The 14,963-nt window shown below is 40.7% G+C and overlaps 1 protein-coding gene across 2 annotated transcripts in view; it reads left to right on the top strand.

Annotated features, from left to right (window-relative positions):
- The window catches only part of TCN2 (transcobalamin 2), a 54,022-nt gene that overhangs the window by 31,973 nt on the left and 7,086 nt on the right, over positions 1 to 14,963 (top strand). Inside the window, exons 3-8 of one of the 2 annotated variants that reach the window (XM_075835566.1) lie at positions 80 to 269; positions 2,222 to 2,376; positions 9,957 to 10,112; positions 10,950 to 11,125; positions 11,477 to 11,657; positions 12,111 to 12,288. In XM_075835566.1, the coding sequence (XP_075691681.1) occupies positions 80 to 269; positions 2,222 to 2,376; positions 9,957 to 10,112; positions 10,950 to 11,125; positions 11,477 to 11,657; positions 12,111 to 12,288 (1,036 nt within the window). The remainder of the gene's footprint in view (positions 1 to 79; positions 270 to 2,221; positions 2,377 to 9,956; positions 10,113 to 10,949; positions 11,126 to 11,476; positions 11,658 to 12,110; positions 12,289 to 14,963) is intronic. The other variant, XM_075835577.1, reaches the window with a different exon arrangement.

Raw genomic sequence — 14,963 nt, forward strand, 5'->3', positions numbered from 1 at the left:
CTAGAGTCAAGATTACATATAATTTATTATAACATTTGTAGCACATCTGTGAAGTCTTTTTTCTATGTTTGTTTTTAAGAAATTCCGGAAGGAAACATACATTTAATTAAGTCACTGAATCTTAAACTATTGAGAGTAACACTTGACACTTCCAACGAGGCGAATCCCAGTGTCTATGTTGGACTTCGTCTTTCTGAAGATCACAATATGGAAAAAGAGGATGAGTATTTCCAGCGGCTGAAAACTTCTATGGAAGCCATTTCGACCAGGTAAAATATCTGTGCTTGCACATTGGCATTTGGGACAATATGTTTTGTTATAGTGGTAAAAGATCACCATTACTTTACTGTGTGGTCATCTTCTAACCTTACAGACAAGATTTTATGATGATGAGTGGCCCTTGATATGAAGGGGCAGAATCGCTAAGCCAAGCGCTCTGCACCTTCGGTGGTGATCGGCTCTAGGCTGAAGATAGGCTCATAGACGTTCTATTGATGTTAAAACAACTGTTACATTAACAATCACTGGACTTTACAGACTCATAGCATAATAATAGCTAGTAAAGCACAGGAGCCCCTTCCAGTGGTAGTATTGCTGTGTTGCTATTCTCTGCACAATGAATGGTCGGGTGCAGCAATGGGCAGAAAAAAATTGGCGAAGAATGCAGCTTTTTCATTCTAGTTGTCGTAGGGGGTCTCAGTAGTAATACCCCTACTGCTAGCAATATGCCATAATGTGCTGCAGTAGAAAAAAAAGCCTTTAAAGAGACACTCTAGTGATTTTTTTTTTATTATTGTGGCCCCCATTTGTAAAGTACACCAGGTAAAAGGTTGGGCAGGCCATTCCCTTACTGGGCGCTTTGTTGCAGAAATATCCCGGCCGCAATTATGTCACGTGACCGCACTGTGACCAGCTGATTCCTACGGCGTCTGCTGTGTCGACCAGAAGTCTCTTTCACTATGTATACCTATGAGACTCACATTGAGCGTCTCATAGGAATACATAGTGAAAGTGATTTCCGGTCCACACAGCTGACGCTGTAGGAATCAGCCGGTCGCAGTGCGGTGACGTGACACAATTACAGCCGGGATACTTCGGCAACAAAGCACCCGGTAAGAGGATGACCTGCCCTACCTTTTACTGCGTGTACTTTTCAATCGGGGGCACAATAAAAAATTCACTGAAGTGTCTCTTTAATGTCATAGCCCTTTTTTGGCTAATCCATAGTAGAGGGGATGTCCGGTGAAATAAAATTGATGACCTATTCTCAGGATCAATCAATCAATCAATCAATCAATTTTATTTCACCGAATAACCACTTTATGGAACTGCAGTTTGAGTAAAATGTAGGTTCTGTTCATATAATGTATGCATTCAGAGCCCTTTATTGGGGTTTCCATCACTTTTGACGGGAAGAATAGCACATCATGCTACGGCGGACCCAAATTTAATGGGGTCCATCAGTTGGTGATTGTTTGGATCTGTTGTACGACGGTTCTATCACAGCGCAGCGGTTTCTCTTATAAATGGAAACCATGATGCTAGTGTGAACATAGCCTAGATAATCATGTAAGTCTATACCAGATAGAGTAGAAATTGCATTTTTTTCCCCTGTGCTGTATACTACATTCTGCATTAGAATAGGTGTCACATTGTTCCTTTAGGTTTATTCATGTGGAGAAATGTCCCCTAAGAAAGACTGATCACTGATTATTACATTTCTGGTATTGAAATATTATCAAAGCCTTAATCATTGTATTCCATTTATTTTGTTATATAAAGCGTTCTTATTTTTCCTGTTCCTTAAAAATAGTACGAAATTGCATAAATAATAATTCCTTAAGAAAATGGTATTATCAGCCGCAGAAGAGTTACACTAATTACCCAGAGGGCTGCCCGGAAGGTTTACATTCCCTGTACTTGCTCTGCGGACCTTTTCTGGTTTAACCCAGTATCATAGTAAAATAAGACAAGCGATCATTTATCAGCATTTGGGTACAACACACTACAGATAAGGCAGAAAGTTTTTTTTTCCTATTTGGGCCACAGCACTGTCACCATGCAGATCCGTTTAAGAAAGAGCACCTATTAGCCGAGAGGAACCACTTTAGTGTGGCCGCAGCCATATTTATTCAAATATTTTGTTAAATTCTAGATGATTTATGGATAATATTGTTGTACTGCTGCTCACTGAACATATTATTATTATTTATAAATATAGTAGATTGGGCATCAAAGAAGGTGAGCCTAAGACAGGACATCTAGCCCTTCAGCTGATGGCACAGAAGGTTTCCTGTGACGACACAAACCCATCTGTGAGAAACAAGTTAATCACACATATGAAATACCACCTTCACAAAGAAAAAGAAAATATAGGTAATTACCTATGATGGTTAAGTCCTGTCATTTATTGCGTATCTGGTAAGGGCCAATGAATGTTGCATACATACTGTACTGTTATATGTGATTATCTTTCTGTCCAGATTAGTCCTGTTTGCTCATGTTTGTTACACTGATCAGATCTAATCACTAAACAAAAATTGACATGACAAAAAAGAAAGGACAGTAGACACATAACACAATTTTTTAATAATTGCTACATTTATTTAAGGTATGCAAATGGATCATATCAGCCAAACCAGAGACTGCTCCAAGACACCATCTGTAGACAGCACTGTTTTGGGGTTCTTGTCCCTGATCAGTACAGAGCAGGGTAGTGATTAGCCTTTAAAAAAAAGGTCTCCATATACCCGCTGGGTCTCTTCAATTAGAGCAAGTACCCCACCTCCCTCAAATGTATGTAAGGTATCTCTTTCACTTAACCATTATCCTGCTCTGTACTAATGAAGAGCAAGAACCCCAAAACAGTGCTGTCTACAGATGGGTCTCACTTCCTTTTGGTTTTTTTCAATGAGAGCAAGGTTTTTCAAAGTTGATATTACCCATGTGAAATAAACTGTCACATTAGCATCCAAAATGTTGATATCAGTCTTTCAAATGTATAATTTCTTCGCAGAACAGCTTTAGTTTAGACAGATTGGTGGGATTGCATGCATGAACTGCTTGTTTCAAGTCCAGGAAGGATAAATACGTTATTGAAATACATAATTATGCAAAGCGTATTTTAGGGCTCTGGGACTCCAATGAAACAGTGACAGGCTTTACCTCCAAAAAAAGGAAGATTTGGAAAAGTTGTGACAAAGCTACTCCAAGAACACAGTGACAATTATCTAACTTATCACACTTTTTTGCTATTTTGCAAAAATTGCAGCAAAAAACGCTGTGTGACCGCATGCTGTGAATGCACACTAAATTCAATACTTACAGTTAGGTCCAGAATTATTTGGACAGTGACACAATCTTCATGATTTGGGCTCTGCATGCCACCACATTGGATTTGAAATGAAACGACTGAGATGCAATTGAAGTGTAGACTTTCAGGTTTAATTCAAGGGGTTGAACAAAAATATCCTGTGAAATGTTTAGGAATTGCAACCATTTTTCTACATAGCCTCCTCATTTCAGGGGCTCAAAAGTAATTGGACAAATTAACATTACCTTAAATAAAATGTTTTAGATTTATGCTAGTTTCTTAATAGACAACTGGGCGTGTTTTTACATTTTACCAACTGGGCGTTGTACAGAGGAGTGTATGACAAATCAGCTGACCAATCAGCATTATACACTCCTCATTGTTCCAGCCCATTGTTAGGGTATGTTCACACGGCGGGGGTCCGTAACGGCTGAAATTACGGGGATGTTTCAGCCTGAAAACATCCCCGTAATTTCAGCCGTACCGGCATGTGCAGGCGCTTGAACGCCGCGTCAATTACGGCCGTAATTAGCGCTGCTATTCATTGGAGTCAATGAATAGCGGCTCCAATTACGGCCAAAGAAGTGACAGGTCACTTCTTCTACGCGGGCGTCTATTTACGCGCCGTCATTTGACAGCGGCGCGTAAATATACGCCTCGTGTGAACAGACAAACATCTGCCCATTGCTTTCAATGGGCAGATGTTTGTCAGTGCTATTGAGGCGCTATTTTCGTGCGTAATTCGGGGCAAAAACGCCCGATTTACGTCCGTAAATAGGCCGTGTGAACATACCCTAACAGTGTGATTGTGCAGTGAAAGAAGCTGGGCTGGAACAATGAGAAGTGTATGATGCTGATTGGTCAGCGTCATACACTCCTCTGTACAACGCCCAGTTGGTAAAAAGTAAAAACACGCCCAGTTGTCTATTAACCCCTTTAGGACACAGCCTGTTTTGGCCTTGTGGACACAGATGATTTTTTCAAATCTGACATGTGTCACTTTATGTGGTAATAACTCCGGAACGCTTTTACCTATCCAAGCGATTCTGAGATTGTTTTCTCGTGACATATTGTACTTTAGGTTAGTGAAAAAATTTGGTCGATAAATTCAATATTTATTTGTGAAAAACTTGCATTTTTCTAAATTTAAATGTATTTGCATGTAAAACAGATAGTAATACCACACAAAATAGTTACTAGTTAACATCCCCCATATGTCTACTTTATGTTTGCATCATTTTTTTTCACGTACTTTTATTTTTCTAGGACGTTACGAGGCTTAGAACTTTAGCAGCAATTTCTCATATTTTCAATAAAATTTCAATAGGCCATTTTTTCACGGACCAGTTCAGTTCTGAAGTGGCTTTGAGGGCCTTATATATTAGAAAGTCCCCATAAATCACACCATTTTGAAAACTGCACCCCTCAAGGTATTCAAAACCACATTCATAAAGTATTTTAACCCTTTAGGCGTTTCACAGGAATTAAGGCAAAGTAGAGGTGAAATTTACAAATTTCATTTTTTTTGCCAAAATTCATTTGTAATAAAAAAAAATATGTAACACAGAAGGTTTTACCAGAGAAACGCAACTCAATATTTATTGCCCAGATTCCGCAGATTTTAGAAATATCCAACATGTGGCCCTAGTGTCCTAATGGACTGAAGCACCGGCCTCAGAAGCAAAGGAGCACCTAGAGCATTTTGGGGCCTCCTTTTTTTAGGAATATATTTTTGGCACCATGTCTGGTTTGAGGAGGTCTTGTGGTACCTAAACAGTCGAAAGCCCCATAAAGTTACCCCATTTTGAAAACTACACCCCTCAAGGCATTTTTCTAGGGGTATAGTTAGCATTTAGACCCCACAGTTTTTTTGCAGAATTTAGGGGAATTAGTCTGTGAAGATGAAAATCACCTATTTTTCTGTGGAAACATAGAATTTTTTCATTTTTACAAGGGATAAAGGAGAAAAAGCCGCCCAACATTTGTAAAGCAATTTCTCCCGATTACGGCAATACCCCAGATGTGGTCGTAAACTGATGTTTGGACCCACAGCAGGGCTCAGGAGGGAACGAGGGCCTTTTGGATTTTGGAGCGCAGATTTTGCTGGAATGGTTTTCAGTGCCATGTCGGGTTTGCAACGCCCCGGAGGGACCAAAACAGTGGAAACCCCCCAAAAGTGACCCTATTTTGGAATCTACACCCCTCAAGGAATTTTTCTAGGGGTATAGTGAGCATTTTGGCCCCTCAGGATCTTTTTTAGAGCTAAGGTGACCAAAAAACAGCGATTTTGGCGCTTTAAATTCTTTATTTATTACAGCGTTCACCGTGCGCAATAAATTACGTTTTAATTTATTCAGCCGGTCGGTACGATTACGCCGATACCATATGTGTATAGTTTTTTTTAAGTTTTGCAGCGTTTGCACAATAAAATTACGTTTCTATAAAGTAATTTATTTTCTGAGACACGCTATTCTGAGCCGTAACTTTTTTATTTTTTCGTCAAAAAAGCTGTGGGAGGTCTTGTTTTTTGCGGGACGGGTTGTAGTTTTTATTGGTACCATTTTGGGGTAAATGCGACTTTTTGATCACTTTTTATTCTATATCTTGGGAGGGGTGGTGACCAAAAAATAGCGATGCTGACAGTTTTCCGTTTATTTTGTTTGCGGCGTTCACCGTGCGTAAAAAATTAACATTATAGTTTCATAGTTTGGGTCGTTACGAACACGGTGATACCAAATATGTGTACTTTTTTTTAACGTTTTCATTTTTTCCCTATAATAAATGACTTATTATAGGAAAACAAAACCTTTTATTTTTACACTTTTATAAAACATTTTTATTAACTTTTTTTTACTTTTTGCACTTTATATTTTTGTTTATTAACTTTTTTTTTACTTTTTACACTTTATTTTTTTGACCTGCAGCTCTGATCGCTGCTAGAATACATTACACTATCTAGGTAGTGTAACGTATTCCAACTGTCTGTGTGACGTCACAGTCACTCTGACAGTTGGTCTACAAGGATCAGCAGAGGCTGATCCTCATAGGCTGACATACATGGCAGACTTGGGGGCCGTTGTCTGGCCCCCGGGTGCCATCACAAGCATCAGAAGCCCCCACGATTGCATGGGGGCTGCTGATGCGCTACAAACCCGCTACATGCGAAGATCGCAATCGAGCCCCGCATGTAACGGGTTAATTGCCGAAATCAGCGCCGATGAGCCGCTGATCGGCAACACTGGAGTGTCAGCTGTCGGGCACAGCTGATCTCCAAGTTCCCGATGCACACTGTCGCCGAGAGTGTGCCATCGGGAACGACACAGTGACTTCCTGTCACTCTGACAGGAAGCCTATCAGGACCAGCCGAAGGTTGGTCCTGATGGGCTACCGTCCATGGCAGACCCGGAAGCCATTGTTTGGCTTCCGTTTGCCATAGTAACTATCGGCAAACCCCGCGATTTCGGACCGGGGTCTGCCGATATGTTAGAAACCCCCAAAATTCGGCGATTGCACCCGATCGCCGAAATTAAGGGGTTAATTCGCCGAAATCGGCGGCAAAGGACCGCTGGCCGGCAAGAGGGGAGTGTCAGCTGTCGGTGACAGCTGACCTCCCGGTTCCCGGTGCACACTGTCGCCGACAGTGTGCACCGGGACAAACTCAGTAACTATACGTCCTCGTGCGGGAAGTAACCTCCCGCAACGACGGACAGTTACGTCCTGGTGCGGGTAGGGGTTAAGAAACAAATTAGCATAAATCTAAAATTGCTCATCACTTGCTCAAAAATGATCGTTTTTCAAAATAAAAACCACTGCTGTTATTTACATTACAGCTCCAATCAGATTATGTAGGAGATAGGGCACTTATAATCTGGTGACAGAGCCTCTTTAAGCCCATATTGATTATATAACTGTATATTCAATATGTTTTGGTAAACAGCTAAAATGCCAAAACTTGTGTCACTGTCCAAATAATTCTGGACCTAACTGTATCTCTTGAAAAATAATAAAAAAACATGTATGATGTTCAAGCCTTTTAGGATATTGTTCTATAGACAGATAAGTCAAAATTCTTGGGACAACACAGGTCTGGAATAAAACCAAAATGTCATTCCATAGTAAGGACACCATACCAGCAATTTTTGTGGACCTGGGCAACTTGCCATTAATTAAGAAACCCTAAATTCTGTACTGTACAAGAAACTTCTGAAGGAGAATGGCCAGTCATCTGTTCATAAACTAAAGCAGCACTTGTACGAGCGCTGCTTCCCCTTCATTTCTACTTGCTCACCGTGAATCGTCAACACACATGCAGCAGCGATTCACAAGTATTTCAGCCTTTTCTCCCATTCACTTCAATGGGAGAAAACGGCTGCAATACCTGTGAATCGCCGCTACATCCGTAACGACTATTCACAGTAAGCACGTAGAAATGAAGGGGAAGCAGCGCTCGTACGAGCGCTGCACCCCCTTCAAAACAGCTGATCGGCAGGGGTCCCGGGAGTCTACACCGACCCATCAGCTATTAATGGCCTATCCTGAGGATACGCCATCAATTTTTACTGGCTGGAAAACCCCTTTAAAATAAAATAGGAAGTTACCCTTTCATGTGTGTGATATGGATATTGGATTATTGTGGTCTGGTGTGTGTTTATTCAGACTTTGAATAATAGCATAATTTGTTTAAACATCAGATCTATTCTGTATGAGAAAAAAATACAATACTTATAATTCTCCTTGTAGTAGAAGTCTGGTAGTACTATCTTAGGCTAAGTTCACACTACCGTTGCCTCCCGTTTATGTCTCTTCCGTCATAGGAAGAGATAACCAAAAATACAAATGGAAAGCATCGCTTCTGTTTGGATTACCATTAATTTCAATGATAATTCTTTTGTTTCAGTTGTATTCCGTTTACCTCCGTTCACTAGGTTTTCGTATTTTTCATGGAAGCAAAAGTGCTGCAGCAAAACAGAAACCTAGCGAATGGAGGCAAACGGAATTCAACTGAAACAAAATAATTATCATTGAATCAATAATAATTCAAACGGAAGTGATGCTTTCCTTTTGGATTTTCTGTCATCTCTTCCTCTGACGGAAGAGACCTAAATGGGAGACAATGCTAGTAATAAGTAATTGGTGCAATATTTTTCACATATTTTGATACTGGCTAATAAGCTGAAATGAACACAACAGGCTGCTCTTTGGGAGAAAAACACTGTTCGTAACACTATAGATCAAATTTATGGCCGAAACGTTGTCATCTTAAAGGTGCTGGAAATTTTTTTTTGTCTACATTACATCTGACATGAGTGATGTCCTCGAGAAGTTGTCAAGTGACTATAGATGCTTGTCACACACAGTGCAGGCTCTTCTGCTTTCTGACAACGCACCTATACGTAAGATGTAAGGGTATATGCACACGAGAACTGTCTTTTACGTCTGAAAAGACAGACTGTTTTCAGGAGGAAACAGCTGCGTCGTTTCAGACGTAAAAGCTCCTCCTCGCATTATGCGAGGCGTCTTTGACGGCCGAACATTTGAGCTGTTCTTCATTGAATTCAATGAAGAACGGCTCAAATTACGTTTCAAAGAAGTGTCCTGTACTTCTTTGACGAGGAAGTCATTTTACGCGTCGTCGTTTGACAGCTGTCAAACGACGACGCGTAAATGACAGGTCGTCGGCACAGTACGTTGACAAACCCATTCAAATGAATGGGCAGATGTTTGCCGACATATTGTAGCCGTATTTTCAGGCGTAAATCGAGGCATAATACGCCTCGTTTACGCCTGAAAATAGGTCGTGTGAACCCAGCCTAAGTGACGCGGATAGCACAAAACAACATTATGATGTTGAGCTTTCCTAAATAAGGCTCTGGCAATAAAGATTTTTTGAAGTAAATGCTTATTCCAATCTTTTAAAATGAAGGCATATATCTAGGATATGCCATTACTTTATGATCAGTGGGGGACCGACCTCTGGAATCCCCACCGATCCTGTAAATAAAGAGACCCCAGCGCTGTGTCCCCTTCTAAGTTTTCCCTGCATAACAAAATTTTCATTGAAATAAATGGTCTGTCTGTGTAAAGCATGGATGTGGTGGGTCCTCCAGAGCGAGAGGTGATCTTTGTAGCTTCTCTCCGCTGTGGCTTATAGATGAGGGTCCTGAATGGGGACTCCCCTCTATTAACTATGTCCTAATAGTGTTTTTGAAAATGGACTTTCAAAACCAGAGAGCCCCTTGAAAGCTGCTTGAAGAGGCTTGAAAAGTGACAACTACTTTTCTGAGCCAGACATGTTCTCAAAACAGTTGTCAAACTTCTTCATAAACCGAGCATTACTCAAAACAACGAGATCTGTCTAAAAATAATTGTATATATGTGGTCCATCCAGAGGCATGATTGGAATGGAACAGAAACAAAAGTCCTTATAGCCATGTACCACTGCTGAACTTGGGGCATAAGTAGAATTAGAATGGGCCTCCTGCCTCTAGCAGTGGATAGAATCCACACCACTAGAGTGTTTCTTATGTATACCATGATAATAACAATGGTGACGGCAAGTGAATTTTAAAATATTACAAATTCTTAAAATCTGACATTTGATACCCCCAACATTATAATGTTTTTTGTTTTTTTCTTTATACAGCACTTAAAGGAAAACCACTTTCAAACTACTATCAGTACAGCTTGGGTATTCTAGCTATGTGTGTCAATGACAAGTTTGTTGACAGACATGTGGTTCACAAGCTCATCCTTGCTGAAGAACAAAACAAGCTCGAACATGGAGAATCAGTCTCAATAGGTAAGAGAGAATACATTTATTGAATGGAAATATGTCCCATTTAATATTGTAAAAAGATTTTCAGTGTAGCTTTCATGAACATAGTCATTACACCCTTGTTTTGCTACTAAATAGCATGGCACGTTGGGAAATTTGTTTAAAGAGTTCCTATCTTAGATTTTTATGTCTGACAGATACGAGTCCCAGCTCTGGGGCCCACACCTATGTTGAGAAGGGGAATTCCCCCGTTTTGCATGGTGAATCGGCCGTCAGCCGCGGCATCTAGACAGAGAAAGAATGGAGACCTTCTAAGGCTGGGTTCACACGACCATGTTACGTCCGTAATGGACGGAACGTATTTCGGCCGGAAGTCCCGGACCGAACACAGTGCAGGGAGCCGGGCTCCTAGCATCATAGTTATGTACGATGCTAGGAGTGCCTGCCTCGCTGCCGGACAACTGTCCCGTACTGTAATCATGTTTTCAGTACGGGACAGTAGTTCCACGGAGAGGCAGGGACTCCTAGCATCGTACATAACTATGATGCTAGGAGCCCGGCCCTCTGCAGTGTGTTCTGTCCGGGACTTGCGGCCGAAATACGTTCCGTCCATTACGGACGTAATGTGCTTGTGTGAATCCAGCCTAAGGCCTAAAGAGATCTGCAGAAATGTAAAAAGAAAAACTGCGATACAGACCAATAGCTTTTGAACATCTGGTGGCGGAGTTAAAGTGTATTGCAAGGTGGAATTGCTCCTTTTAAAGGCCTCAAAGAAGGAGAACCCATATATGAATGGCTACTATAATATCAAACATTATAATATAAACTTGTAGTGTCATCTCTTCATTTTTGCTATTGCAGACACAGAAGCCATGGCCGGCATAGCACTGTTGTGTGTGAAGAGATACAATAATTATCCACGTGAGCTGGTCTTGCATATGAAAAAATCTGTTAAAAGTATAAAAGACAAAATTGTGGCATCCCAGAACACTGAAGGGGAACTAGGAAACCTTTACAGCACTCCTCTTGCTGTTCAGGTGAGTCTGTAGATATAGTAGTCCTAGTAATTGAACAATTGAAACCTTGACTGTCTGGAAATCTATCACTGATAATTCATGGAAACCAAATATCTAGAAAGAGATAAAATGTTACAATTGGGAATTCTTGTGTATTATGTCACATGTAGTTCAATACATAAAATATGTGTACAAAGAAATTGAACAAAAAATAATGAAAATAATAATGTGTCTGCTGAGGACTTTATCCTGGCGGATTATTTCTAGCAAGACCCATTTTTAGCACTTTAAGTTTTGGAATACTTCACTTTCAGGGAACTCTGTTTACATAAAAACTACACTGTTAAGCCTATCTCGTGTCTTCTTCATTAGTTTCTCTTAGCATTGGGTGGCAGAAAAGACAAAGATACCTGTTCCAAAGCAATTACCGCCCTGATGGATGGAATGAAAGAAGGGAAGTTCTCAAACCCTATGATGATGTCCCAGTTAATGCCTGCATTGTTTCAAAAATCTTATCTGGATGTGGCTAAGGTGGATTGTGAAAACATCATAAGTAAGTGAAAGGTTTTGACTAGATCAAAGGGGTTGTCTTAATTTAACAGCCCATTCTAGGATCACTGTAGGTCCAGCTGCTGAAACACCTGATAATCATTTTGTTTGACCATCCGCAGGAAGCTGCAGATGACTACCTGAGAATAAGCACTATGTAATACATTGTCATGCCCAGTGCCCTGAGTTCCCACTTACAGACCCAAGAAAAGTTTTTTGGGGTCAAATATTAACAACGTGTAATAATAAAGTGAACAATACATGCATGGTTTCAGGTCTTTTAGGCATGATTATACTGGAGAATACCTTCAAGGGATAAAAATACAAGATCTTGACTGTCTTATTTTTTTCATACTTACTGTAAATTAATGTGGTTAGACATTTCCAGCGTTGGTTAAAGTGACAATTTCTAAAATTTGATGGTATTAACCGACAAATATTAACTATTTCTCTTTAGACAATCCTTTGTTAATCCCCAGCTTACCCACTCTCCATGATGTTGTTGTTGGTGAAGAGTTTATTCACGTTCGGCTGATAGTAGAAGGCCACAATTTCAATGAAATAATTGAGGTCCCATCACGTTCCACACTTCTAGATATTCTGAAGACTGCTCAAAAGCAAAATTCACAGTTTTCGTAAGTTCCAACGTATATTAACTATATCTGAGTTACTTTGACTAAAATTAGTATTATGGTAAATGTGATATTGGTGTACTCTCTTGATGATATCTCATAGATAGACTATATAAAAAAAGTATTAAGACACCTCCCTTAACGCCCTATAACATAGGCCAATGCTCGTTCTCGATCATTGCCCTGTGTAAATAGGGCGACGATCAGCAGATTAATGAGCAAATGCTCTTTCATCGGCTGATCTATAGTTTTTGCAGCCTAAAATATTATCGTTATCAGCAGCACATCTCTCTTCCTGACGTGCTGTTGACATGATAGAAATGTATGGGGACAAGCGATCGTAGTAACAAGTGCTCGTCCCCATACATAGCTCCTTGTGAAAGGAGCAAATGAGCGCCGATCAACGAGCTGTCTCGTTTTTCTTCACTTGTTTACACGGCCCATGTCGGGCCGTGTAATAGCACCCTTAATCATTGGATTCAGGTGTTTCATTCAGTCCCATTGCCACATGTGTATAAAATCAATCATCTAGCGTTGCAGTCGCCTTTACAAACGGGTGAAAGGTCGTTCTAATGAGCTCACTGAATTCGAACGCGGTACTGTAATAGGACGTCACCGTTGCAAGTCAGTTCGGGAAATTTCTTCCCGCCTAGATATTCCACGATCAACTGAGAGTGGTATTATTGTAAAGTGGAAGCGTTTAGGAACCACAGCAACTCAACCACGAAGTGATAGACCACGTAAAGTTAGAGTATGTGCACACGATAACTGCAATTACGTTTGAAATTACGGAGCTGTTTTCAGGAGAAAACAGCTCCTGAATTTCAGACGTAATTGCATGTACTTGCGTTTTGCGGGGCGTCTTTTACGGACGTAATTTGGAGCTGTTCTTCATTGGAGTCAATGAAAAACGGCTCCAATTACGTCCCAAGAAGTGTCCTGCACTTCTTTTGACGAGGCTGTATTTTTACGCGCCGTCTTTTGACAGTGACGCGTAAAATGACAGGTCGTCTGCACAGTACATCGTAAAGCCCATTGAAAGTAATGGGCAGATGTTTGCCGACGTATTGGAGCCGTTTTTTCAGACGTAATTCGAGGCGTAAAACGCCTCAATTACGTCTGAAAATAGGTCGTGTGAACTCAGCATTAGAGAGCGGAGTCGCCAGAGTGCTGAGGCACATAGTGCATAAAAGTCACCAACTCTCTACTGAATCAATAACTGCAGAGTTCCAAACCTCTTCCCATTAACATCAGCACAAAAACTGTGCCCAGGGTAGTTCATGGCATGGGTTTCCATGGCCGAGAAGCTGCATTCAAGCCTTACATCACCAAGCACAATGCCAAGCGTCGCATAGAGTGGTGTCAAGCATGCCACTACTAGACTCTGGAGCAGCAGAAATGTGTTCTCTGGGGTGATGAATCACGCTTCTCTTTCTGGTAGTCTGATAGATGAATCTGGGTTTTGCAAATGCCAGGAGAACATTACCTGCCTGACTGCATTGTGCCAACTGTAAAGTTTGGTGGAGGAGGGATAATTCTATGTTTTTTTTTTTCAGGAGTTGGCCTAGACCCCTTAATTCCAGTAAAGGGAAATCTTAATACTTCAGCATACCAAGACGTTTTGGACAATTGTATGCTTTCAACTTTATGGGAACCATTTAGGGAAAGCCCTTTTCTGCTCCAGCAGTTTGGGCAAGGTCCATAAGGGCATGGTTGGGTGAGTTTGGTGTGGAAGAACTTGACTGGCCCGCACAGAGCCCTGACCTCAACACCAGTGAATACCTTTGGGATGAACTAGAACGGAGATTTTGAGCCAAGGCATCTCGCTCCAAAATCTTATAGAAAGCCTTTTCCAAGAGCTGTTTTAGCTGCAATGGGGGGGGGGGGGGGACAACTCCATATAACCTCTTCGGGACAAAGCTAATTTTTTGCTTTTATGTTTTTCACTCCCCGCCTTCCAAGAGCCATAAATTCTATTTTTCCGTTGTAGTTTCTATTGGCACTATTTTAGGTACCATATAATATACTGGGCAAAAAAAAAAAAATCTTTGTGGGGTGGAATTGGAAAAAACGGTGATTCCTCCATTGTTTTTAGGTTTCGTTTTTAGGGCTTCCACCGTGCGGTAAAAACGACAACTCAACTTTATTCGATGGCTTAATATGATTACGGTGATACCAAATTCATAGAGGTTTTTTTTAAAATTTTACTACTTTTACAAAAAAAACTTTGTTAAAAAAAAAATTGTTTTGTTCCATGACATACTAAGTAAGAGCCATAACTTTATTTTTTGTTGTTGATTCAGCGATGTGAATTCGGCTTTTACACTGCCTGGCCCCTGTCAATCAAGGAAAGAAATAGAAGGATAGAAGCCAGAGCAGTTTGGAGCAACAGTGACGCCCGTCTTGCTCCAAAAAGCTCATTTGCATATATTGAATAAAGTGATTTTCTCTGCAAAGGAGGCACTCATGCGAAAAAGGAAAACAAAACATTAGATTCAGTTGAGTCTACACTATATTACTCTGTTGCTAGTTTGATAGGTGTCCTGGATACAATATTGGAAAAAGCTGCTGACAAAAAGAAAACATTGCCAGGGCCGAAAATAACAAGGAAAATATTAAATGGCACGAAAACGAAAACTAGGCTGCAAACGATTTTGAGATAGGATTTTTATTCGCTG

Source organism: Rhinoderma darwinii, chromosome 1 (assembly GCF_050947455.1).
Source record: "Rhinoderma darwinii isolate aRhiDar2 chromosome 1, aRhiDar2.hap1, whole genome shotgun sequence".
Lineage (NCBI taxonomy): Eukaryota > Metazoa > Chordata > Amphibia > Anura > Rhinodermatidae > Rhinoderma > Rhinoderma darwinii.